This window comes from Diaporthe amygdali, assembly GCF_026229845.1.
Source record: "Diaporthe amygdali strain CAA958 chromosome Unknown NODE_3_length_2959817_cov_65_330692, whole genome shotgun sequence".
Lineage (NCBI taxonomy): Eukaryota > Fungi > Ascomycota > Sordariomycetes > Diaporthales > Diaporthaceae > Diaporthe > Diaporthe amygdali.
Genome location: NW_026517023.1, coordinates 2,007,714 through 2,032,656, shown reverse-complemented (window position 1 = coordinate 2,032,656; position 24,943 = coordinate 2,007,714). Strand labels below are relative to the sequence as shown.

Genomic DNA, 24,943 nt, shown 5'->3' with positions numbered 1-24,943 from the left:
AAGATACCAGGGTAACGGAAAAGCTTGCCCTATTTGTCGCTTGCATTGCTGTTGTTTCGTGATGTGGCGGAACGGGAGGCCCGGGGGTCCATCACGGAGCCGAGATAGGAGAATCGTCAGGGGAGTTCTACGAGGACGCGCACAACAGAGGCTGCAAATTCGCCAAGCAGCCGGTTCATCCCAGAAGCTCGAGGCGTCCCGAGTCCGCCCCTTTCCAGGATCCAGTGGGCTTTTGTGCCCAGAAGTCGGAATCTGGGGCTGAGCCTCATGCCAAGCATCGTGACCCCGTCGGGAAATAATTGCCTTTCGGGTTTCCCCGTGGCCCTGTCTCTCTGTACATAGGATCTGTGGCATGCTGATATTGTATACCTAAATACGGCGATCTTTCCCCAAAAGGGCCCATCTCCAAATTAAGATTTCCAGAGCTGCGCATAGCAGCCAACCATGACTATGTTGACGCCGCAGCAGATGGCGTAAGATAGGGGCATCCCTAGTCGGCAAGACCGCAACCTCATGTGAGAAGTCGTCGTTTCTGCCGCTCCTTTACTGATGTAAACCGATTAAGACTTTCGAGGCGCAAGTCTTTTGGGTGGAGTATTCTTATTTCCCTTCAACGGCTTGAGGCATACTTTGTAACTAGTTTACATTTAACTTGGCAGATGAACTTGCCGAGGCACAGGTGCACATGCTCGAATTGCCAATTGTGGCACGTTACCGAAATGCGAGATTGAAAAATCTATCGCCATGGATCATTCTGCTCAGCAAAGCTTCAATGAAATAGACTATGGTGCAGTTGTGCGTGTAAACCGTCAAAAACATTCTAAAGAAACATGTCAGTCAAGCTTTTGCATGACACTATTCTAGGATGTCAGATCCTAGTTGGGGCAGGGTCTAGGCATTAAGTAAGATCAACACATATAGAGCCGCCAGGGGCTTGCATCCTCGTTACGTGCACCACTGCGTGCGCGTCAAAGCGGGTCTCTGTAGCATCCATAGCGCTGGGGGCACGACATACACATACGAAGGCTTTTGAGCCTCATGCATTTTGAGATAAGGTGACGAATGCCGGTTAATCGGATCCGGTCTGTAGAGCTATGGGCAATGTTCTATTTTCATTATGTAAGTGGGCCGGAATGAGAAACAATTGCACTATCCTTGTTTACCGAGACTGGGCAACATCAAAGTGAGCGTCGGCGCCGAAAGACGATGTCTCCTACGCCGTCATTGTTGATCACATCAAGATATATAGCAAAGCCAAACACCCGTGAGATGATAACTTTCCTATGATGTCTTCATCCAACCTTCTTTTCATTCTTCGCACTCTTGTCTAGGATTGTCTCATTCCTTTTGCAATCCTGATCAGTCTCTACTTTGTGCACTGCGAATCACTTTTCACTCTCTATTGTGATTCCCAAGCGTTTTTTCGCTCAGTTCTGGTCCCTACCGACTTTTCAACTTTCTTTGATCAGCAAAAATGGCGCGTGTATCCATTTTGGCCGGATTGGTCTGCCTTGCAACATTGGCTACGGCATCTCCGCTCGCTTCCAGGCAGTCCAGCACGAACTCCACGTGCACCGAAGTTCACCAGCGCAAGGCATGGCACAACCTCAGCGACGATGAGAAGTCTGCCTACATCGATGCGGAGCTCTGTCTTATCAACTCTCCCGCAAAAGACAATCTTCCCTACTCGAAGACTCGCTGGGACGAACTTACTTACTCTCATGCAATTCAGACCAACTGGGTCCACGACGTTGGCAGTTTCCTTCCGTGGCACCGTTATTACATGTGGGCCCACGAGAAGCTTCTTCGTGACGAATGCAACTATACCGGATATCAGCCCTACTGGGAAGAGTCGCTCGACTCTGGCAACATCTCGGCCAGTGTTGTCTTTGACCCTGTCACGGGATTCGGAGGCGAGGGCGGCGACTGTGTGGACGACGGGCCGTTCGCGAACCTGACGCTTAGCCTGAGCTCCAATGGCTCCCAGATCTGGGAGGAGGAATACTGCCTGGCCCGCTCATTCTCCGATACTATCTTTAACATGGGAAATACGACGTACATCGAAGAGTGTCTCGCGTCAGAAAACTGTGAGTTGATTCTGAGAGCATAGACGGCCTTGCCCCGACAATCCGAGTCAGCTGGCGGACAACCCTAGACATGCTCTCTCTCCACAGTCCAGGACCCCCGTATTTTACAGTAAACTAACTCCTCTGCTCCCACAGACACAACCGCATTGGATTGCTACATGACGTCGCCCCACGTAGCCGGCCACGGCGGTGTTGGCGGCACTGTTCTAAGCGTCGCCGGTTCTCCCGCGGAGCCGCTCTTCTTCCTGCACCACACCAACCTGGACCGCCTCTGGTGGAACTGGCAGCAGGTCGACCCGGACACGAGGACGTACGACATCGGAAACTGGTCAAACATCCCGCCTTACTCGTACCTGTCGCAGCAGTACCTCGACTATCCCTCAGCGTCACTGATTGATTACTCCGGAGACAACGGCAACATCACTACGCTGCAACACGTGCTGTGGATTGCAGGCCTCGTGCCGAATGTTACGATTGAGGATGTCATGGATCTGAGTGGCGAGACGATCTGTGCTGAGTATGTTTAGGTTGAAGTGGAGATTGGGCCTCCTGGCCCTGATATTATGCGCGTCTTGTTTGCTAGACTTTAGAATTAGATCTTGTCCTATCCTCAGTCAAATAGATCAACTCGAATTGTGTTAGTATTGATTGAATCAGGTGCTTTTTATTGGTGCTATTGTTAGACTACTAAGGGTATGGGCGAATTTGACAGCAGTCCCAAAAAGTTGTTAGGCGCCCTCGAGGTGGGGAATTTGGCAGGTCTGAGAGTGACAGTAAAGATGGTTATGAGTTGAATGCTAATGTTCCTGGACAGTGAATCTGTGCAATGCTCCTGTCGACGATCCTCGCGAAACAGCCAGAATGTGGTTAGCCAGGTGCTCCGACTCAGACGAACGTTGCTGTGGCAAACGATAGCACCGGTTGCCGTCCAGGTTGATCTGGATTGGCCCTGATGTCCTAAAATTGGTTTTGATGGTAAACTTACGCACACCTCCTCGATACGCTACCTTGGTCCAAGAGGGACTTCTGCACCGGACAAAATAGCATAACGGGGGCTTTATTGCCCGAATAACGACAAGTGACTATTACGGAAAGCAGAACTTTCATAGTAAACAGGTCTATGAAGAATCAGCCACCGAAACTCACTTGGCTACGAGAGCCTGGGCTTTCCAGGAAAGACTCCTCCCACCTCGGACAATTTACTTTGGCGACACAGGCGTCTCTTGGGAATGCCGTACTTGCATTGGCTCAGAGTTCCTACCAGACGGGTTTCCGGGCCGCCATGGCATTTAGTCAGCCCAGAGGACAGGCCTTGGGATTGATGGGACATTGTCCGGCACTATTCTCGAGCCAATTTGACTTATAGCCTAGATCGGTTGCCAGCGCTCTCTGGGATAGCTACACGCCAGCAACAAATTACCGGCGACTAGTACCTAGCAGGCATGTGGAGAGAATCGCTCATCACACAGCTGGTACGGCAACTGGTCGGCAAGAAAAGCCGCAGGCCCGACTGGCGATCGCCGACTTGGTCATGGATATCGATAGATGGTGCAATAAGTTACTGGGGATGCTGGAATCAGAAGTTCTGGAGACTCATTGAGTACGCTCAGGTGTTAGAGGCCTGGGCAAGGCCTTCCGGGCCAGATCCTTACGGGGCGGTCACCGACGGAGAGCTCACCGTCTCTTGTACGCTCCTTGTTCGAGACTACATGATCACAGATGGGAACGTGGGAGAACAATCTGACGATCTAGTACGGGTCGAGGGTGGATTTGGAATCTTCCCCGTCATGATTGACTATTTAAGGGCAAGCATCGGCTCGAAGTGACGGCGCCGTATCTCTGCTTCCACTCATTGAAAGCGACTCAGGCTTCTTTCGATATGACCCAGGCTCGGACGAGAAATTCATTGAGCGGCATATAATTAAAGGCCTCGTCCTCCGGGCTTGCGATGAGTCCAAAGTTCTCCGGCACTTTCGGAGGTTCGGCAGCTTTTTTCTCAGTAGCCAATTGGACGGCAACGGGGACGAAGACTGATATCAGGCGTTCATAAATGTTTTGGGCAGATTGGACTCATTGGTGGCAGCACCTGGGTTTGCGCAGTCCACGTCCGTCTCAAAGAATCAGAACCAGCGCCATGTTATCATCATCAGGTGATACAGACGGCCACAGACAGATAAAGAGACCTAGTTAAGCTGGTAGTGAGCCCACATGGGCAAGGTAACGACTTGAAAGTCGACTAAAATTAGTCCAGCTGCGCGTCATGCCAAGCTGGAAAAGAGAACTGCCGAGTGCAGTATAAGAGCTTTAGCAGAAATGTTGAAAATGGCTGGCGCACGAGTTCCGCCATCACCAGTTGACTGCGTGAAGTCGTCTGAAACCGCCATGGTATTAATGCTAGCGCCGGGAGAGTGGCAGTGCGTGTTGAGAATGGTCGTGAATGTGCCGTTATGAGATGGATGAAACGCCAACCTCTCGGTCCGATCTTCAGACTTAACCCCTGCCTACCCCTAATGAGGTGCCACAGGCTGGACACAACGTTATAAACAAGCTTAATTTTTAAGATGCCCCGTCTGTGTTTTCTTGTGCTTGATCGATCAAAGTCCAGCAGACTTTCTTTGGTCTGATAATTCCGGACGACAGATTCGCACTATGGGTCTGTCTATTACGTTGATACACACAGCTCTGTGGCTGCTCTGCAACCTAGCCGCCACAGTTTTTGCCCAGAGCATCATCCCGCCAGGACTTTCATCCGGGTTTTCAGACAATATCGGCCTGGAAGTCAGTTTTCAAGGGTTAGGCAGCCGGTTTGATGGCATCCCGGACGGGAGTACCGTCCCAGCGGCGGGCGTATCGTCGAACCCCGTGTTCGCGCTCAGCGACCAGTCGGCGGTGAACACGCGGGTCGAATTCCTCGTTATGATGCTCGACACCACGGACGCCGCCAATCCAGTGCTCCATTTTGCCCAGGATCAGTTCAAGGCCGACGGCGTGCAGACGGGCATTGCCTCGCAGGCCCAGCCGCTTGTGCCCTACGCGGCCCCGGGCAGCCTCGGCGAGACTGGCTCGCGCCAGTACTCCTTCTTACTTTTCCAGCAGCTAGCCGACATCTCCGGCCTACCCCGTGCCGGCGAGACCCTTGATGTCGCCCAATTCCTGACGGCGAATAATATGAAGGCAGCCCGCGCTGGCGTCGGCATTTCGGTCAACATGGCTGGTGGTGCGGCGGTGCCGTCGTCATCTGCGAGCCAGGTCGCGCCGAGCAATACACCTATTGCTACCCTTACCCCGGCTGTCCCCACTCCCATCTCATCTGAGACTCCGGTCAGTCAAATACGTTCATTCTCCAACTCCCTGAGGTCCGGCACATAATTTCTAATCTCAACTCTCTTGTAGGTCACTGTTCTCCCGACCACATCGATTGCGACAGGGCAACCTCTGCCCTCCAGCACGCTACTCACGTCAGCGGCAACGGGCACAGCCACTTCCTCGACTTCCGCAGCGTCCGGGACCTCGGGTACATCAGGCAGCCAGACGAGCTCCGGCGACGGTACCGTCACGGCCGGCGGCAGTATCATTGAGTCCGTATCAACGGGGACGCTGGGCCTGGTCGCCTGCGTCATTGGCGGCATGCTGCTGGGATGAGAGAGGGATCGGCGCTGGTGGACCACGGAATGGGCGTGTAGCAGCACAGAACGCCCCGATGATGTGTTACGGATCTTCGCCATGACGCGGAAGCTCTGACTGGTTTGTCATTGTTGCGCGTGGGAATCATGCTATGCTACAGCCGCTGGTGAGCTGGGCAGCTTTCATCTAAAGAACTGTTTTGAAATGGAGATCGGAATAAGAAAACTACAGGTATAGTGCAATGCACTAGGGTCATAGTATAAAGAAATGCTCTATTGAGCTTTAATTAAACAAGTATCACCAGAGGGATTTGCAAGAGGCGAAGCTCTCAAGTCTGAGGCATTGTTATTACAAGGTACAAGGGACGTGGGGCTATATACGAGCTAGGCCTTGTGCGCAGTGTTTCTTTTTGTGTCCTCATCGAAAGAGCTATATGATTAGCCCACTGCCTATGTGTGAATAGCCTTCATGACTGCGCAGCTGCGATTCTCTTTTCCTTTCTGGTCGATAGGCAATCCTCAACGAAAATCAAGTCGTTTCTACTGTCAAATCGGGTCTTCACGCCGCGACGACAAAGGCGCCATTTATTAAAGCTGTTAATTTATAAATGGAAATGAGACCTTTAATGAAGGTAAACTTTCTTAGGAGACAACATGCGTTGTCGAAGCCACTCCCCAAACATAATGCCTTGAACATAAGCACAGCCAACAGAATCAAACGCATCGCCAGTATCAAAATGATGACGAGGCCTTATTACGAATGGGTTGTTGGCCCCGTTCAGTATCCACACCTCATCCCCAACCCGCGTGTCCCAGGGACCCAATCCCATCATGCCAGAGGCCGTGAGGAAGAAGACCTGATCAAAGAGTTGGCCTGGCATATGCCACTGCTTGATCCAGATCTCACCCGGCTTCCGTTTTCCTTCTGTTACAAATCGCCAAACATGTTCCAAAACCTCTTTAGTTGGCATTGAATACGACGCTTCATTTCCGCGTGATTCTAATATGTCTCCAACCACCAGCCGGCAGAACTCTTCCTGAGTCTCGGGCCTGACTGAGGTGCTTTCCAGTCGATTGGCAACGGCCAGCTTGTACCAAGCTTGCAGTCTCTCAGAAACTTTGAGGTCAGAGTCCGGTACCGCGCATTGCTCCGGGCTGATAATTTGAACCTTGTCAACCTTGACGCCTGAGACGCCGAGGATGTGGGTGGAGCCAGCCTGTTCCATGACTGTGCTCCGCAGCAATGATTGATCCAAGGCTCCTCCGTTGCACGCATCATAGTTGTCATTTGTCCAAACCTTATAGAATAAAATCTGCCGATAGGAACCGTTCTTTCAAGTCCATCGCCCATCTCGGAACATGTTCTGTGGCAATGTCATCTTTCAATCTTGGATCAAGTACAAGGGGCTGTAGACTGTTCTTCGCTATGATAGCATCCAACGTGAAAGCACTATAGACATCTGCCGCAGACGATTCGCAAGTGAAACGCTTCGTGAATTCTAGTTCTGTCTCGTGGCGGATCAATCCACGAAGCCCGAATACTTTGTCGCATGAATATGTTGCTTTGCGTCCACGCCATTTCACGGCCAGGATCGAGGGAAGGTCGGTGTTGCGTCCATCATTGATCCATACAACGTTGGAAGACAGAACATTCATTTCCTTGATATCCTGATCAAGGAGAACATCGTTCAAAGGGGCTATGTATCTTGTGGTCCAGGTATACATGGCTCTGCTGAGGAGTTCCCATGACAATTCATGTGGGCCCCAAATGATGGTCTTCTTCCGTGGCAGGATGACCTCTTGCACTGTCCAAATTCGAGACCACCAGCTGTTTCTATGGGGATGGATTTCGCACAAGACTTTGAAGACTTTTCTGAACTCGTCGTTCGAGGTGAGATACGAGGGCGCATTAATGTTCTCTGGTGCCGCCATGAACTTAAGCAGGTGTATTGCAGCTTCGACATCGGATGCAGGAATCGACTCTGGAATTTCGCCCATCCATATCAAACACTGGCGGCACTTTGAATAGACATCTCCCATCATGTGCACCTGGGCAGTCTTTTCGTCCACGTTACCCTGGTCAATGCAAATTTGATCCGCCCAGATGTCTCTTTTTCTGTTGGAGTGACGGATTCTTTGTAGCAGTGTCGCTAGATTCATCGAGATTTGGACATCGCGTCCATCTATTTCGATGCCTGTCGTTTGTTTCGGGTCGCCCCAGACGTAGGAGACGGCCTCGTAGTCAGGATCTCTGGAAAGCGACGCAGTGTGAACATGGCATCGAAGCGGAGCAGCTGGGCCCTCGGTTGCGTACGGGAGCAATTCAAAGATATGAATCTCGTCGCCGGAGAGCATTTTGGGAAAGGACTTAGGTTGGTGATTAATATTTGTATTGATGAGCGAATAAGCGAGTGCTCACTGTGACCTAAGAACCTGGTTTCAATGCCAGGGGAAGAAGTGAATTGGGTGAAGAAAAGAGGGCAAAATATTGCAAGTTTAGCTCGAACATGCTAGGTGCTGGTCACTCACTGCTGACCACCCTCCCGGAGATGTGCCTGGGATCCAATCTGCAGGTTCCCTTTTATCCCTCCCTGCTCCGCCCCAAGGATTCTTTCTTGGCTGTTTAGCGTTGCATGATATCCGAATCTCGCTCAAATCAGTAGAACTCAAATTGTCAATATGAATGTGGTCGCATAAGGAGAATAGGAACAATATAAAGGAAAACCCAGACTGAGTCTTATTATAGAGAAGCCTACTCGTCTTACATGGCCATATAGCCTACTAGTAGAGAAGGAGGCTCGTGCTGTAGACCTTTGCTTATTCGCCCTGTCAGTAGCTGGGCTTGCCTGCAATACTGTCCACTTGTTTAGGGTGCTCTATGTTCGATTTCACCTGATTTCCCCTGACTTGGAACAAAATTTGCAGCGAGGATCCGCCTGATTTAAAATTGTCGTCTATAAAGGGAGGCCACCCCAGTATAGCTAATGAGCGGAAGAGTATCGAAACCATGTGGAATCTACCTCTGAACACGCACCCCGATCCACCACTCCACCAAACACCCTACTCGAATGCCAGCATCAAGTAAAGCCCCCCGTGCCACTGATTTAGCTTCCTACCTTCCACCCGACATGTACCAAGCGTCTACAACTGCCCAGGCCCAGTGGTTCGCGCTGGCGTTAGCGCCCTTTCGCCCCGTCGGGGGGTCGGCGGCCATGGTTGCGTTGATCTTCGCGTTGCGGGTAGCGCTGTTCATCTTCTCCGCCTCGTCGGAAGCCTTCTTGACCAGTCCCAGGAACTTGGCCTCGTCCGTAATGGTCGAGCCGACACAGGCGATTTCCCTGCTCTTGTGCTTCCAGGCGTCCTTCGCGACAGCCCTCATCGACCTCATCTTGTCGTTCTTCTCCTTGTTCATCGCCGACTTCATCGCATTCTGGAAGGCACTGTCAAGTACAAAAGTTAATATGAATCACAGTCACTCGGGTATGTCTGCGGTGGATAGTGGAAGGGTTGACGATGGAATGACTGTACCTCATTTTGACGGAAGTTTGGTGGGCTGACTGGGGTAATTTGATAGAATTTGAACCTTAAAGAGGTTGATAATACAAGTTGTAGAAATGTAGAATGAAAGAGATTGATGGATGCTGTTGAATGGGTTTGTCTGCTGAAGCTCAATTCTATAAAGTAGCAAGCAGAGCTGTCCTTATATACTCAAGTCATTAGAATAACATCCCTTTGGTTCATCCCACAGCCAATTTTATGTCCGGGTGCTTTCCACGGCCTTGTATCGTCCTTTGGTCCTGTTTCGGGTGTGATCCAATCTAAGTCCCTAGGTTCTCGCATCTTGACATCCTCGGACTTCATGAAGAGGTGTCAATGTCGTCGTGAAAGTGGTTATTTCGAGCACACTTTTCTGCAATCCAACATCTAACAGCTTCTGCCCTGCGGTCCGAGGTCAGCGGCCTGCTCCATCTGGCCGCGTTCTAGTTTGGTGGCCGGGCCTGTGGGGGCGCCTCCCCACAGCCTGCAGTACAACATTGGGGCTATCTTGTGCATAGTGATCAACAGGGTGTCCCCTGCTCCAGGACGTATAATCCTCCGGTACCAATCCTTCCCGATCTCATATCTAAAAGCGTACTGTCCTTTCAAAGTACATAGCCGTAAGGCAGCAGTCAAAACTCAATCTTTGCGACACATGAGACTCACAGAAAAAGAAATGTGGCCGTCTGCCAGGCACGGAAGCGTCAGCAGGTGGCCGCTCCTGCGCCTCCTATACCGCTTGTTTTTGAGTGACCTGGCCCGCGATCGCTACTCAAGATACTGACCCAGAAACAAGGCTCGGCATGCTAGACCACGGTTTCAACGCGTTTTGTTTCTACCTGGAACCTCTTTGGAAGCAAATTTCAGATTGCTGGTACGACCGACCGTCCTGCAGTGACGGATCAAGCTGAACATCTCTCAGATACCAGGATCTCTCCTGCCTGGCCTGGCATTCTAGATCACTATGAGAGGTCAGTCGAACCAATGACAGCAGAAACCATAAAAATGAAAGTCCAGCTGCTTTTGAGGTTCATAAAAATAGATTGAGATTCATGATAAGAATCCCACCGACTTGTTCGATTCCTTCCGAATGTTTGGCTCTACCGTGTAACCTGACTTGGCCCATGTCGGTGACAACTAGTCTATACCCTTTCCTGCCGCTTGGCATTTGCTACATTGGGCAGCGACATCAGTGAAGAGGCGTGAGAAAGTGCTCCCGACTGGAATTACTAGAACATTTTCGGCCTGTATCTCGGCCGCGACTCGTACCCGTGATGCAATATACTCAGCAAGCCCTGATACTGCGCGAGATCATCGGCCGGAATTCACAGCAAATGGCAGAAGGAAACCTGACTATTTATCTTTCGGCCTCTTGCTCATTCTGATTCCATTCAAGTTGTGAAGAGCGTCATTGACCGGGTCGAGGCCAGGGACAGAGACTAATTTTATACGATACCGAGACGACGGGGCTTGCTCGTGCAGCCGCGCCTCCTGAGTCTCGTTGAAAAGGATTCGATGAATCATAAAACTCAAAACAAGAAGCTTAGGTCAGAAGATGTCAGGTCGATGGATGCTGCATGATCAATTGTAAGACAAGGTGAAGGAGCCGGAGACAGACTTGGGGTTCCACGGTCAGATATGCAATACCATAATACACAAGGGCACGAATGTTGCTTTTGTTCTCAATTTCAAATCGCTTGAAAATAAACATCGCTGCGACCTACCCAAGACCTTTCACCCATACTAACTCCTGCACGGCAAACATAGTACAATCCCAATTCAATTCAAATCGAGCTATGTAGACGATGCAAATCAGCCCAGTTGATAGAGAGAATTACCTCCTGCGACGCCGCGAAGGTCTCAAACGAACCGACTGTTCACATTACAGGTCCGCTGTAAAGGCAGTCCAGGACACCAAAACACGTTCTGTTTGGTGTCTTAAATTGTGCACTCTGAATAAAACGCTTGTACATCGCTGATTCCGTTTGTGGATTCCCCAACATGTGATTTATGAGCGCCTGACCGCATGCGCATGAGCAAGATCCTTTTGCTGCCTCTCAGAGTCCCAGCAGACAATGCTCATCGAATTGATTTCAGCAATCAATCCCGGCAAATTTGCACCATGCACTGATCTTGCATGCGAGTTCAGGTGCTGCTTAATGTAGGTGCACATCATAATGGCAGGGGACTGAGTGTGTGATTGCCTCGCCCACAGAACAAGATGCCACGGTTGAAACCCAGGGCCAGCGAATTTAAAAACAGCACAATTTGAGCCTAGGGTCAGACTGGACGGAGGCCCACCCCCAAGAGCGGGCATTGGCCACCTAATCAAAAGACGCGGGTTCGAGCCCTTCTTGGAGCATTACAAGAACGGCTCCCAGGAGTTTCAAAATGATCGGCCTGGATAGCATTTCAGATTTGTTTGTTAATCAGCCATATTTATCTTTTCTGGTATACTTCAACGGGCTTGAAGCCCTCGGTTTTATTGTGACCACATTGTCCGCTGACTAATTTCATACCTGGCTCCGCTGCGTACGCTGAACAGGAGGATAGCTGCTGTGCCTCTCCCAGCAATCCCCTCTTTCACGCCCAGCCAAAATGGGTGCTGCATTCTCGAGCACGACAAGGCAGTGCGGCGTCTGCTACTTCGAGCTCCCTAAGGGATCCAAGCCGGTGAAGCGACACGTCCGGCGCCGCTTTCTGTGGAGATTAGACCGAGTACCCGCGGCCACCGAGGCCCATGAGCCGTTTGACGCGCCGCTCAAGCACACCACCCTCAAGAAATCCCAGTACGCCACAGTGGTCCTCGTGACCGATTGGGAGGGCCTGCAAGAGTCGGTCTCGCGCGGCTGTCGAGGCTGTCAAGCCATCACTGAGCTCCTATCCGCGGCTGCCGCCGATGACGATGTCGTTCTGGACGAGAAGTCCAAAATAGTCTTTGAGTGGATTGGCGGGTGGAAGGGAGGGCTCTCTAGACTGTCGCAGAATGGCAGTTTTAATCGAAGGGGACTGCTGGAACTGCGCATGAAAGTCCGGAGTGCCAGCCCACGCGAGACGCCGTACGACGCTTTGATCCCGTTGGGATCCTCAGATTTCAAGGTCGAAGATGACGATTCTGGGACTGAAGACCCTCTGTCAAGTATTTGGACTTTCCGATTTGACGTTGACCGCCTGGATGATGAAAAGGATAGGAGACGCTGTGAGCACACGACATATGGGGTTGATGGACCTCCGTTTTGGTACAAGTGACTGACACATAATTGGATCTAGCTCATCCTTTCGCGTACGAAGCTTATGTGGCCTTTGGTGATACCGGATCGGAACGCTCCTTGCAACAGGTGAATGACTGGGTTAAAGAGTGCATAAGCACACACGAGCTGTGCGGCGAAGAGCAGACAAGGCTTCCAGACAGAGTCCTCGAGATCACTACCGTAGCCGATGGCAAACCTCCGCGAGTGCGTCTTGTGGAGAATGTAGGCATTGAAGCCCCATATGTCTGCCTTAGCCATCGTTGGGGTCCATCAACGCCATCATGTCGAACATTGAAGAGCAACCTGGTCGAACAGAAGAAGAACATCGAATGGAGCAAGCTGCTGAAGACCTTCCAGGACGCAGCCCTAGTCACAGCGCGCTTGGGCTTGAAGTATGTGTGGGTAGACTCCCTCTGCATAATTCAAGATAGTGTGGAAGACTGGAAAGCCCAGGCAGCCCAAATGTGCGACATCTACCGCGGAGCCTACGTCACAGTGGCCGCCTCATGTTCCGACGACAGCACTCAGGGGCTGTTCCGAAAGAGTTCATGTTGTCGCACGGTGAAGCCACAGCACCAGGGCCCTTCGTACGTGGTGCGGCGGATCCCCGAGCATCCGACCTGGGACTGGGTCGGCATCCAGCAGATGAAACCCGAGCTTCCCCTCCTGACGCGAAGCTGGGTCTATCAGGAGCGTCTGCTATCGTCTCGCATCGCCCACTTCACCCGTTATGAGATCATGTTCGAGTGCTCGCGGCCAGGCGAAGGCCCGAGCTATTGCGAGTGCCACAACGCTACCGGCGGCGCATGGGGGGGCGCCGCGGGCGGCTATGGCGCATCGGACGACGACATGACCAAGCTGAGGAAGCTGCACCACGCCGAAGCGCTGCGGGCATCGGCGGCGGCCGCCGCCGCATCATCCTCGGGCGACAGCGGTGGTAGCGACAATATCGATGTGGTTCGGAAGTATTGGCAGAAGGTCTTGCACGAATACTCCGGGTACCACATCACGTCGACTTCAGACAAGCTGCCGGCACTGGCGGGCATCGCGCGGCAGTATGGCACCGCGCACCCGGAGCTGGGAGACTACGTCGCCGGCATGTGGGAGCGCACGCTGGTCCACGACCTGATGTGGTTCTGCCCGAAGGGCGACCCCAACGTGCGCGCCATGCATCTATGGCGCCCGCCGCACATCCCCCAACCGGAGAGCGGGTCGTTCCCAACGTGGTCGTGGATCGCGGCTGGACAGCATGTCACCACCAAATCGGCTTGTCCCCGCGTGCGCCCGGAGGACCTGCGAGTGGTGACTTACGATTTTGAACTCTCGGGACCAGATGAGTACGGCGCCATTCGTAACGCGTCGCTGGAACTCGAGGGCTTCATGGCTGCTGGGAGGCTGGTGCTTTTTGACATATCCGAGCTGGGCACGGGGCTTGTTGGCGAGTGGCCCGGCTTTCAGGGCCCTCGAGGAGGCCCGTATGATATCTACGCGGACTATGCCTTCTTTAAGTCCAGTCCTGATGAGCCCAATCCTGACATGTTGGAAATTGGCATGGAGATATTCTGCATGAGAACGGGCTTCGCGTGGGGGGGTAAATACCTTTCGCTCGTGTTGCGCCGTGTCAGTGAAGAAGACGGCACCGGTATTTTCGAGCGTATCGGAATGATCACCAATGCACCGCGCGACTGGATGGATGCAATCTTTGCAGAAACGACGTCCAAGACGAAAATCAAGATTATATAAATGATTATATAGATTGGTACCTATCATTGTAGTCAAATTTCCTCGTTGTCCAATACTCATTTGTGCTGAACATCCGAGGGTGCATTGCGAAAATCCATCAAAGGACTGAGAGACATGTTTCTTCTAGGAAGGGCTAGACACCTATAAGCAGTATTGATTATGACAGTGCAGACTTTATCCAGATTGACTAGGTGAAACTTTGGGACAAATTTGCTAGTTGGTTATGTGTAATTGTACTGGAGTGTCTATGGCTAATCTTGCACAGTGATGCGACACTTATATCAATGCTATTATCTAAAACCTCAGAAGATACATTTTTTTTTTTTTTTGCTTGCCTTAGCATCGTGGGGCTTGTGCGGTTGATTAATTACCGTGCCGGCAAATAGACTATACACAGCGAATTGACTGCATCGACATCTAAATGCAATCTGGCTTTGATTCTGACATTACACGTATCAAAGATTTGAAATCTTGTTAATTTCCAGTTCAAAGCTCCCAAGTCTTCAAATCCATCAAAGAACAATAAAATTCAGGTGCTATCTTCTTATCTAGGCAAGTATTCCAGCCAGGATGAATTCTATGCCCATTGAACTGCCCTGCGTCCTTCTCACTCAAGATGTAACCTGCCAGGCATGATACGGATGCCACTTACTCCGAAAACAGTCTTATATGGACGCCCCTCATCTGAAACATAGGAGAAATGTTCGCGATCCAGGGCAACCTGTAAAGATTTCACAATGCCTTCTTTGGGATCGGGTCCCCATTCATCAAGGGCCGCAGCGAAGGCCTGCTCGAACCAGTCTCGAGCATCGCTCCATCCCATATGAGTCTGAACAACAATTCCAATGGTAATAAGAATCCAGATCGTCCTTTCATCAGTTGTCCCGAAAGTCTTGGCTGCCAGCTCAACAGCCTCCTCGAAGAATCGTCGTGCCTCATTTTTATAGCCGCTCTTTAACATATTGGCTATCAGTTGAAGCGATGCTTCCATAATCTCGAAGTGCTCCAAGCGGTCTTCATCCCAGTCAACGAGGTCCCAGGTCTGTTTGAGAGCATTCATTGCGCTTTCAAACGCCGCGACGCGCTGGTCCGCAACATCGAGCTTCTCGTAAAGCGCAAGAAGCTCACCTCTTGCTACAAGATGCTGTCGCAGGTTTTCATTAGGATATATCTCACAGTGAGTGATGATGGCACGCAGCAACATTTCTGCATTCTCACTCCGAGCCAACACTTGACGACGAGCGACCGTTAGGGCCCAGCTGATCTTGTCAGGATCAGAGTCATTAAATTCTGTGGCAAGAATTTGAGAGACCTCGTCTGCGCCAGTGGACCGTTCCTTCTCCCTCGCATGGCGTCTAGTCTTGGCTTTGCGGGGACTCCTCCTCTGATCAAGACCAGACGTGCCAAGCAATTCGTTGGAGCGAGAGAGCATACCCAGTGCTTCGGCATGTCGGTTCCAGCCGTTGAGAATCTCTGCAGCTAGAAGAACCCGCTGCTGTGTGATTTTGCTCTCATAACCAAGAATCTTCACATGGTCTTGAATGACACGCTCGACGAGACCGACAGCTTTGTCCATGCGACCCGTATCAGCATACAAGTTTGCAAGGCTGTAGGCAACCTTGTTAGTGTCTTCGTTTGTTACGCCTGAGATGTGGCGGAGGCCGGTCCAAACCCGTTCGAGATGATACTCGGCCTCATTCACTTTTCCTTCATCACGGTATTGAAGCGCCAACTTCCACAGGGTGAGGAATTCGGGGCCGGTGTGACCTTCCCATGTGAGCCTCAACATGTTCTCGCCACCGCTGGCCTCTGAGTCAGTATCCGAGATTGAGTTTGCATCAGAGCGGTCATTCTCGTCCTTCTCGTTATAGAGGTGGCTTTTTTCCGGAGAGAGAACGAGCGCCGCAGGAGTCTCGTACGTCATGCCTTGTGGAGTTTCGACGACTACGACATGTCGTCTGTTAGATAGTCCATCGTGTGAAAGAGTTGATGATGTAGCCTCATACTCACTTATCATATGATCCTCGTCTCTCTGTCTCTTCGATCTCGAGACAGTAGTCTCGGCCTTTTGCAACGGCCATTCCCTTCCTCCGTAATGAAAAGTCGTGTCCTTGCCGAAATTCCTTTTCCGCTGCTTGGCCTTCTGCACCATAAATAGAGCAGTATCTGCAGAAAGGTTCTTCTGCCACCGCCACTCGCTAAATTTGTTCTTGTAGAGCTTGTCACTTGAGTTTGGTGGGTTAGCTCATTCCCTTACTACAGGCTGAGGATAGATCCAAGCACCATCAAAGCACTTACGAAGCGTTAAAAGCATGGTCCCGAACCATGGTCTCTCTGATTTGTTTCAAGGTCTTGTTCTCAAAGTATAGTTTCTGAATGTGATGCTTGTGGGTATCCCAATCAAGTTGAGCATATTTGGACCGATGAGATTTCCTCGCAACCTGGTTTGGAACTCCAGTTGGTAGTTCCACTGAAGGTAATGGGAGTTCCATCAGTCCATCGTCCATCATCTGCAGGTCTTCTTGATGGGCAGCCTGATCTTCTGGTTGGTGTTGGTACGGTCCATTTGAGCTGCGGAAGATGGTCGGGGCGGCAGCAAAATCAGGTTCAGGTTGGAGGCTAGATCCAGATTGGGCAGAAAGAGGATTGAAATGGAACCCTTGTTCGTGCGGAGAGCGAGAATTGTAGTTCATCCCAAAAGAAAAGTCACGAGAATCCATAGCTTATTGGAGCATGACGCGCCCATAAACTCATGGGCTGCAGTTCCAAGGGGAGTATTGCAAAAAGAGTCAGTATGGAATCGGCTGGGAATTGCAGAGGGCTTTAAGTAGTAAGACTCGCGGACAATAAAGCCGGCCTACGAAATTTAGCTGACAGGCATGAAAATGTGGTACACAGCTGCTGTACCTCCAAATACTGGGTGCTGGGAAGAGGAGCAAACATTCCCAAAAATCCCCAAAAGGCCATTGGATCACCTTTATGCAGAGAGGAGGCGCAGCAAAGACGGGGCGAGAAGTGCCGCAAGTTACGTGGCAGGCTTCGCTATTCTGCCTTGATACGGGCTGTTGTGGAACATGTGCCCTGCATCCTGATGCTGACATAGGCGCCAGCCTTCTTGGCAAGTCATCCCGTCTAGTCTAGAAGGGACGGTTCCGCATACAACCTCAGAAGCCCTCATAGGGCGCGAACCAGGTTCTGTGGCTGCTCATTGACCCAATCAATCTTGGTCCTCACCTCACAGCTACAGTCGGAAGCAGTCTTACTCTCCACCATTGTTAAATGATTGGGTTATCAGGCGGCATGGTGTTCCTGGGCCTTTTTGCATCAATTCAGCCTCCTAAAAAAGTTCCCAAAGAGTCCTCCCAAATCCAGTGCAATGAGATATCAAAAGTCTCTAGGCAACAAATTGTGGCAATGGACAACGGACCAGGCAAGCAGCACGAGCCTTTTGAAATCGGCCTCCCAGCCATTCGAGTCCTTGGAACAGAAATTGCAAAAGATCCCAAAGAGTCCCCTGGGTACGGACCCGAACACAAACTATCCGCAGATGGATCTGTATATATATAGCAAAAGTCAACACTCAATAAAAGCGTTGCCTCTCTACTCACCCAAGTGCCTCAAATTCAATTCTCCATAATTTGAAATCATCAAAGTTTCGTCAGCTCTCCTGGCTTGCAAACCCAACTCAATACAACATATTCATTCTTCTAGACTTGAACCTGCCCGACAGCTCCAACAAGTCCATCATTCCATCGACACATTTTTAGGGATCGTTTCTGCCAATTACTAAGGTAAAACCAAGTCGTAGATGCCTGAAATTCGATGATTGACTTTTTGAAGCACTAGCCATGTCACAATCCTACAACAATAGCCAAAAGGGGTCTGAAAAATATGTCCCTGTGAACAGAGATTTTGGAACTAGACCGAGCCGTGGGGATGGCAGACAGCTGACTGGACTGTCGCCGATGCAGCGCTGGCTGGCAGAAGTTCCCGGCGATTCACCCTACCACACCATCGCCACTATCGGCACCACGACTCACAAGGAGCCTAGCGCGTGCCCAGATGCGGGGGTAGGGTCATCTTCCAGCAATAGAGCCACGTACGGCAGTCATGCAGGAAGTCCGAGCAAATAGTAGGGCTAGGAGTCTTTAGGAGTTGGAAGGTTGAACATCATGTAATTCAAGCTTGAAATACTTCCATCTATTACTATGCCTGGTTTCTGTTTCAATATTTTAAGGGTTCAATGCTTCTACATTATTTGTAGTATTCGTTTGCTGGGGCAATTTCAGTGGCCCCTTGCACAAAGAACAATTGAAGAATCGCCTTGTCAAGTTGCGCAGATAACCAAAATATTGGCTGGGTGCCAACGACGTACGTATGCAGAGACTGGAGGTACCTTCTAGGTACATACCTGTCATTGCTTGTGTGACCTGCATCTGCCCGCCCTCCCGTTTCCGTCTCGTCGTGTGTGGGTAATTATGCAGGTGTGGTTTGACGTCTCACAACATGCGGCAATACCTTCCCCTCCCCCTCCCCCCGCCAGGATCCGCCCGTGATCGTGAGACTCATTCGCAATATGCTGAATTATAATTTGCCATAATACTCTGAACACTCCGTGTGGCCGAAATTCCACTATAAAAACTCCTTCTTTCCGTCTTCCTCAGTTTGACTTCACTCCAAACGTTGACATTTTCACTGGTTTCTTGATCTGCTAGCACGCACATCCTGTTTGCGAGACCTTGAAATTTACGCAACTTGAGCGCGGCTCTATTTCCCCACACCATGAATTCCAGGTCGAATCGAAAAGTTTTCCAGCCAAGATCAAAGCGCAGGATTATGTCACCGACAATTGGCAAGAAAAAGCTGTTTCAGGCAAGAAGAAAACTTCCATCGAAAGGGAATCATGGAAGCACACTATCAGATACCAGCTGGGAGTCATATGTCAGCGATGGAACGTCGAATGAAGATGCGAGTCCATATGTGAGCGATGTATCGTCGGGTGAAAATGTGAGTGTTGATCTACAACCCTGAATGCCACACGATCCTGGAGTAGCCTTCATTGCGAGCCATCCTGAGCAGAGCCGCATGGACTCCGGTGCTGACAAAATTAATAGCAGACCGAAGCAAAATTGGGAGACCAAATGAGCGAGGTTTCTCGAGTTGTCGAAGATGAAGATGAAGACGGAGAGGATTGCGAGTTCCACATCTACGAGTCGAAATACGACACCCGTGGAGAACAAATTTTGCTTCGAGTGGGAGCTAAATCACAATTCAACGTTGAGAAGAACAGGAGCCATCGAGCGTGCCTTGTTCTTACCCGATACTACTTCCGCCAAAGCCGTGGGTTTTATTCGAACCTCAAAGTCCAATCCAAGCACATTATCAAAGCATTGAAAGATGTCATTGGCTCATATCCCGGGGAAGATTTTGACACAGCAACAGTCATTATCTCAGTACCGCCGAAATGCCTGTTCCACTATCGCAGGGAGCTGAAGGCCTACGCAGAGAAATCCGACGACACCAAAATCAAGGATCATGTCTCTTTATGTCTGAAATATGTGGAAAAGACAATGGCAGAAGAAATCAGGATATTCGAAGAAGGTATCCAAGATCCATTCGCGCTTCAACTCGATCTGACTCGTTTATGGCTCATCTTCAAGCCGGGATGTTTGATTTACGAAAATCATGATGGTATAGACATCGTGTCCAAATTACAAACGATAACTGAAAATGATGATGATGATGATGAGACCGGATTGATCGGATGGCATGTATGGACAGAACGAGTGCTGTACAATGGTGAAGCCTTCGGTCACATTGAAAAGTACAGCTGGATAGATAAATTCGAGGGGCGTCAGGCTGTTAAGCATTTCACCGTCTTTCCGTTGCTCTTCCATCCGGAGGCGGATCGCATTCAACACTTAGCAGAGCAGAGGGGCCGCAAGTACTTATCCTTCTGCGGAGTCCATTACTGTCTCTACAATGGTCTTGCACGATTCCAAGAATCATCCACATTTTACAACTCAGGGGCTAACAAGGTTCACGTCAGTTCATCCGGCACGTTATCAAAACATGTTACAGCACTGATTCCCACTTAGGTCACACATCGAATCATTTTGGATCCCAAAGCATACAGACACTTTAAGGATAGCAGCTGGGACGACTTCGTCCAGGGCACCAAGATTCCTGTTAAAGATCCTCCCGAGCTTTCAATTGAACAGTTGATGATATGCACGCACGAGATACGTGGATACGCCCTTGAGTCGAAAAAATGGGGTATCTTCAATATCGAGTGCGTTCAAGATATGCAGTTCAACTCAAAGGCATTCCAAGGTCTAATGTTTGAGGAGAACAAGAAAAGACTGATCCATTCTCTCGTATCGCAACACGGCATGGAAAGTGATGATTTTGATGACCTTGTTAAAGGCAAGGGCAAAGGCTTGATATTCCTTCTGTACGGTCCCCCCGGTGTTGGAAAGACTCTCACTGCAGGTTAGTAAGTCCTTGTGGCACGAGCCCAACAGCCGCGAATCTGTACACACGTTATTATATGACTAATTGTCGAGACAGAAAGTATTGCCGATCTGACTAAACGGCCTTTGTTCACTATCAACTCTGGGGATGTGATTGGCAAACGCAATGCTGAAGAAGCCCTTACAAGCACTCTCAGACTCGCGACGAGCTGGAACGCGGTCGTGCTGCTCGACGAAGCCGATGTCTTCATGCAGCAGAGGAACCTCGCTACGCCATTTGCAAACGAACTTGTTGCGGGTACGGGTCCTACTCCAGCCACATTCGTGTGCTTGCTTGCTCATTCGCTCTAGTTCTTCTCAGGGTGATAGAGTACTTTGAGGGTATACTCTTCCTTACTAGCAACCGTCCTGCCTCAATCGACCCAGCGTTTAGGTCACGAATACACTTGGCCCTTTCTTATCCACCCTTGTCAGCATCCGCTCGCCGTTCACTCTGGGAATACTGGATCTTGAGCACTTACTCCTGCAAGAGGCCCGCGTGTATGGAAGATGATGTAATGCAACAATTAGCAAGCAAGAAAATTAACGGCCGGGAGATCAAAAACATCATGCGCGTAGCGCATGCTCTCGCAAGGAACGAGAAGCGAGGGATCGAGTCCATTGATATATTTCAGGCACTGGAAGCACACCAACAGTTTCAATCTGACTTTGAAGAAGATCCCGAGAAAGAAAAGAGTTCTGTTGAGTCGAAGATGATTGAGTCACGTTCCTTGGGCGAAAGGTTGCTAGTATTTGCGCTTGTGGTCTTTGGGTACCTACGAAGGTTGTTGCTTGGCCACCTGTATGCATGAATATAAGAGTAAGAATAATCCGATCTACCGGTCCAGGGTTGTGCAAAACGGCATTTCCAAGTCAACAATATAACGCGGGTTGGATGTTTAGTACGTATGTAAACATATTACTTTCATATTTTAAAATTGTAATCTCCCCAAAAACGGCCACCGGCGAATTCAAACTGTAAACAACTAGATTCGAGTTGAGCATTTGGAAATCGGGACTGAAAATCTGAACAATATTGATTGGCCGAGCGCACACGGGTTTACCTGAAGGCACAACTGTGCCTATGTATCGGGCGATTATCTTTAACAATCGAAAGGTTGAGTGTCCTGTAAATGAAACTTGAGATACTTCCATGTATTCTTACGCCTAGTTTCTATTCGGTGACTCAATAAACAAACCTGGGTATCGGATCCAAGTATCCGGCTGCGTCTGGAGGAGTGCTCCTTCAATATCGATGGCAAATTTACCTCGATAAATCACGCCACGCCTTATTATTATCTTGACTTGAGTCAACGAACTCACACATTCCATGGACCTTCATATGTATCCGCCCGCGGCGACACAACCAAGGCTAGCATGGAACCTGGTGTTGGTGCGGAAGGTGACCGCAACATCGGGATAGCAATAGCTTGGTTGAGACGTCCAACTCGGGCAATACGCAGCCATCTAAAGCTTCGATGGCGTTGCAAGATTTACATGAATGGCTTTGGTGTTGGAATAGGCAGCAAGACCAGCCTCGCCCAGCTCCCTACCAATGCCGCTCTGCTTTACCCCCCCAAAGGGGATCCGCCAGTCACTATCATTACTTGAGTTGATCCACACCATGCCAGCCTGTATTTTCTTAGCCAAGCTACTATGAGTTAGCCTCTTGTTACGGATCCTGAAGCGAGCAATTCTGGAAGGTTCTTATAAAATGCGGATGGGTAATCGTAGCGGGAGGAGGTTTATGCTTACGTATGGGCACGAATCAGGTTAGTAGTAAAGAGAGCGCTTCCCAGGCCGTACTGAGTATCATTGGCGAGGGCTATGGCGTCCTCTTCAGTCTTAAAACGGCAGATAACAACAAAAGGGCCAAAAACCTCCTCCTGGAAAACCCTCATCTGAGAGTGGACGCCAGTGAAGACCGTGGGCTCGACGAAGAAGCCCTTGCCGTCGGACCGGAAAGGCTTGCCTCCGAGCTGAAGCTTTGCGCCCTCTTGCTTGCCGATTTCGGCATAGGCTAGAATTCTCTCGAACTGGGCCTTGGAGACCTGGGGCCCTTGGAATGTGCTTTCGTCGAAGGGGTTGCCGACTTTGGAGATATTGGTCACCTGTTCTAGGAACTTTGCTAAGAACTCATCGTAAACAGCGTCCTGGACCAGGATCCTTGACGTTGCGGTACAGATCTGGCCTTGATTCGACATAACGCCTGCGTGAGCCCAGTGGACAGCGACATCTAGGTCAGCGTCGTCGAATATGATTAGGGGGCTCTTTCCGCCCGATTCGAGTGTGATATTCTTCAGGTTGTGGCTCGCCAGTTTCATGATCTGCCTTGCCGTGCTCGTGGATCCGGTAAAAGCGATCTTGTCGACGTCCGGGTGGGAGGCGAGGGCGGCGCCTGCAACGGCCCCCAGACCGTTGATGACGTTCACAACCCCGGGTGGGAAGCCAGCCTCGATTACGAGATTGGCAACGAACAGGATGGAGAGTGGAGTCTGCTCTGCTGGTTTGAGGACTATTGTGTTGCCGCAGGCTAAGGCAGGGCCGAGTTTCCAGGCCGCCATTGCCAAGGGATAATTCCAGCTGTTTTGCAAACATCCTGAGCTCAAGTTCGATATTGCGTTTCGCTGCAAGTTTCAAGGAGTGACAGAGTGGGGAGGAGAAGAAATGATACTGACGGGATGATCTGCCCGCACACTCCGACCGGTTCGCGAATAGTATAGGCAAACTTGTTGGGCGTCGTCTCAATTACCTGGCCAAATACTTTATCAGCGAAGCCAGCGTAATACTTCAGCGTCTCGACAGCCTCGGTCAGGTCTTCGTTGAGCGATACTGAGTACGGCTTGCCGTTGTCCCACGTCTCTATTGTGGCCAAGATCTCCCGATGCTGGTCCACGAGCTCGGCGAGGCGTCCAATGAGCTTGCCGCGGTCTGTGGCAGGAAGGTCTCGCCAGCTTGGGTGACACAGAGCCTCTCGTGCTGCTCGTACAGCTTTGTCAACATCTTGGCTTGTTGCGGCGGAGACCGAGACTATTTCTTGCTCGTTGCTATGGCCCAATGTAGTGTTAGCAACGAGCGCTGTGTGACTGAGGAAAGGTGAGGGCATCTTACGTGGGGTTGATACTAGCTATCTTGCCCCCATCCGATGACTGCACCCATTCACTGTTGATGAATAGTCCCGTTGGTTGGTGGTATGTCCGCCCATTGGGGGCAGTGAGCTCTACAGAGGCCATGGGGAAGATGTCGACGATTCTGAATTATGAAACGAGGGAAGTAGCCTGTCTGCTAAGATCAGAACGATCTTCTCGACTTCCTCTGCCACAAAATCGTTTTCATTTGACGGAAAAAAAGGCGATGTCAAAGACTGTTGAAATATTCTGACAGAAGCATTATTATAAATACGGAACATCATAATTCCTATGGGCTATACACTCTGTTCGGGATCCTAACATGTTATAATGGTGGCTCTCGCCCTACCCCGGCGTAGCAATAGCTAGACTAAGACTAATTGACCAAGCATTCCGACTGTTAATCTGAAAAAGACCCCTTGGGATACCAGGTCCTAACTTGCTATGTCGTGAGAACGCATGCTAATTTAGTTCGGTTATCATTCAGCTGCATCGAGCCAAGTGATTATCCAATTCTATCGCTTCAACTACAAGCTTGGAGCAGATTGTCACGGACCAACGACGTGGAGCCACTCCCTCCCCAGCTTGGTATCAACTGTATAGCATCTGTGGGACCCAGCAGTGGGCGGGCACGACAGGACGAAATAGGAAAGAAAATCGACCAAGTTGTCCCCGTGATTCATAATACGTGAGAAGCTGCTCTGACTCGTCAATTGGCACCCTCACGTCTCCACCCTCGCGACTCCACCCCCGCCAGACGTCGCGTTGCCCCTGCTCGCAATGGAGCTAGTCTGGGATTGCGCCAGTCTCGTTGCCACGCTACCGCTGTTAGAAGACTCGGTGCTGGAAAGGGAAAGAAATTTGGCCAAATCCCAACTTGGGTGGGCGCTTATTGTGATACTGTTCACCTTCGGAGGATTTCTGTTCGGCAATCCGGATCTTTCAGTCACCCTCGCTCGTACGTAATGCGATCTAACTTATTACCATCTGCCATCGAAGGCGCACCGGCGTTATTTAGCTGTGCCGTAATTTGCAGGGATTAGTCGTAACTGATAGTGATAG

The 24,943-nt window shown here is 50.5% G+C and overlaps 9 protein-coding genes across 9 annotated transcripts; 5 read left to right on the top strand and 4 right to left on the bottom strand.

Moving 5' to 3' along the window:
- Positions 1-1,474: 1,474 nt before the first annotated feature.
- J7T55_003017 (mino acid transporter) lies at positions 1,475-3,040 on the top strand (the record flags this gene model as incomplete). Its single annotated transcript, XM_053138152.1, has 3 exons — positions 1,475-2,087; positions 2,223-2,604; positions 2,902-3,040. The coding sequence occupies 3 exons, from the start codon at positions 1,475-1,477 to the stop codon at positions 3,038-3,040; spliced, it is 1,134 nt and encodes a 377-aa protein (XP_052998885.1).
- Positions 3,041-3,529: 489 nt separating this feature from the next.
- On the top strand, positions 3,530-3,913 carry J7T55_003016 (uncharacterized protein; the record flags this gene model as incomplete). Its single annotated transcript, XM_053138151.1, has 1 exon — positions 3,530-3,913. The coding sequence occupies one exon, from the start codon at positions 3,530-3,532 to the stop codon at positions 3,911-3,913; it is 384 nt and encodes a 127-aa protein (XP_052998884.1).
- An 823-nt stretch (positions 3,914-4,736) lies between these two features.
- J7T55_003015 (uncharacterized protein) lies at positions 4,737-5,729 on the top strand (the record flags this gene model as incomplete). Its single annotated transcript, XM_053138150.1, has 2 exons — positions 4,737-5,408; positions 5,481-5,729. 2 exons carry the CDS (start codon positions 4,737-4,739, stop codon positions 5,727-5,729), a joined length of 921 nt encoding a protein of 306 aa, XP_052998883.1.
- Positions 5,730-6,333: 604 nt separating this feature from the next.
- Positions 6,334-8,065, bottom strand: J7T55_003014 (Heterokaryon incompatibility protein 6; the record flags this gene model as incomplete). The annotated part of the gene is made up of 2 exons (XM_053138149.1): positions 6,334-6,938; positions 7,285-8,065. 2 exons carry the CDS (start codon positions 8,063-8,065, stop codon positions 6,334-6,336), a joined length of 1,386 nt encoding a protein of 461 aa, XP_052998882.1.
- Positions 8,066-8,822: 757 nt separating this feature from the next.
- Positions 8,823-9,243, bottom strand: J7T55_003013 (uncharacterized protein; the record flags this gene model as incomplete). The annotated part of the gene is made up of 2 exons (XM_053138148.1): positions 8,823-9,150; positions 9,239-9,243. 2 exons carry the CDS (start codon positions 9,241-9,243, stop codon positions 8,823-8,825), a joined length of 333 nt encoding a protein of 110 aa, XP_052998881.1.
- A 2,602-nt stretch (positions 9,244-11,845) lies between these two features.
- On the top strand, positions 11,846-14,241 carry J7T55_003012 (heterokaryon incompatibility protein; the record flags this gene model as incomplete). Its single annotated transcript, XM_053138146.1, has 2 exons — positions 11,846-12,446; positions 12,518-14,241. The coding sequence occupies 2 exons, from the start codon at positions 11,846-11,848 to the stop codon at positions 14,239-14,241; spliced, it is 2,325 nt and encodes a 774-aa protein (XP_052998880.1).
- A 607-nt stretch (positions 14,242-14,848) lies between these two features.
- On the bottom strand, positions 14,849-16,961 carry J7T55_003011 (uncharacterized protein; the record flags this gene model as incomplete). The annotated part of the gene is made up of 3 exons (XM_053138145.1): positions 14,849-16,185; positions 16,252-16,466; positions 16,540-16,961. The coding sequence occupies 3 exons, from the start codon at positions 16,959-16,961 to the stop codon at positions 14,849-14,851; spliced, it is 1,974 nt and encodes a 657-aa protein (XP_052998879.1).
- A 2,116-nt stretch (positions 16,962-19,077) lies between these two features.
- Positions 19,078-21,065, top strand: J7T55_003010 (uncharacterized protein; the record flags this gene model as incomplete). The annotated part of the gene is made up of 4 exons (XM_053138144.1): positions 19,078-19,248; positions 19,359-20,285; positions 20,340-20,733; positions 20,812-21,065. The coding sequence occupies 4 exons, from the start codon at positions 19,078-19,080 to the stop codon at positions 21,063-21,065; spliced, it is 1,746 nt and encodes a 581-aa protein (XP_052998878.1).
- Positions 21,066-22,220: 1,155 nt separating this feature from the next.
- J7T55_003009 (ldehyde dehydrogenase) lies at positions 22,221-23,986 on the bottom strand (the record flags this gene model as incomplete). The annotated part of the gene is made up of 4 exons (XM_053138143.1): positions 22,221-22,404; positions 22,509-23,336; positions 23,432-23,800; positions 23,865-23,986. The coding sequence occupies 4 exons, from the start codon at positions 23,984-23,986 to the stop codon at positions 22,221-22,223; spliced, it is 1,503 nt and encodes a 500-aa protein (XP_052998877.1).
- Between the last annotated feature and the right edge of the window lie 957 nt (positions 23,987-24,943).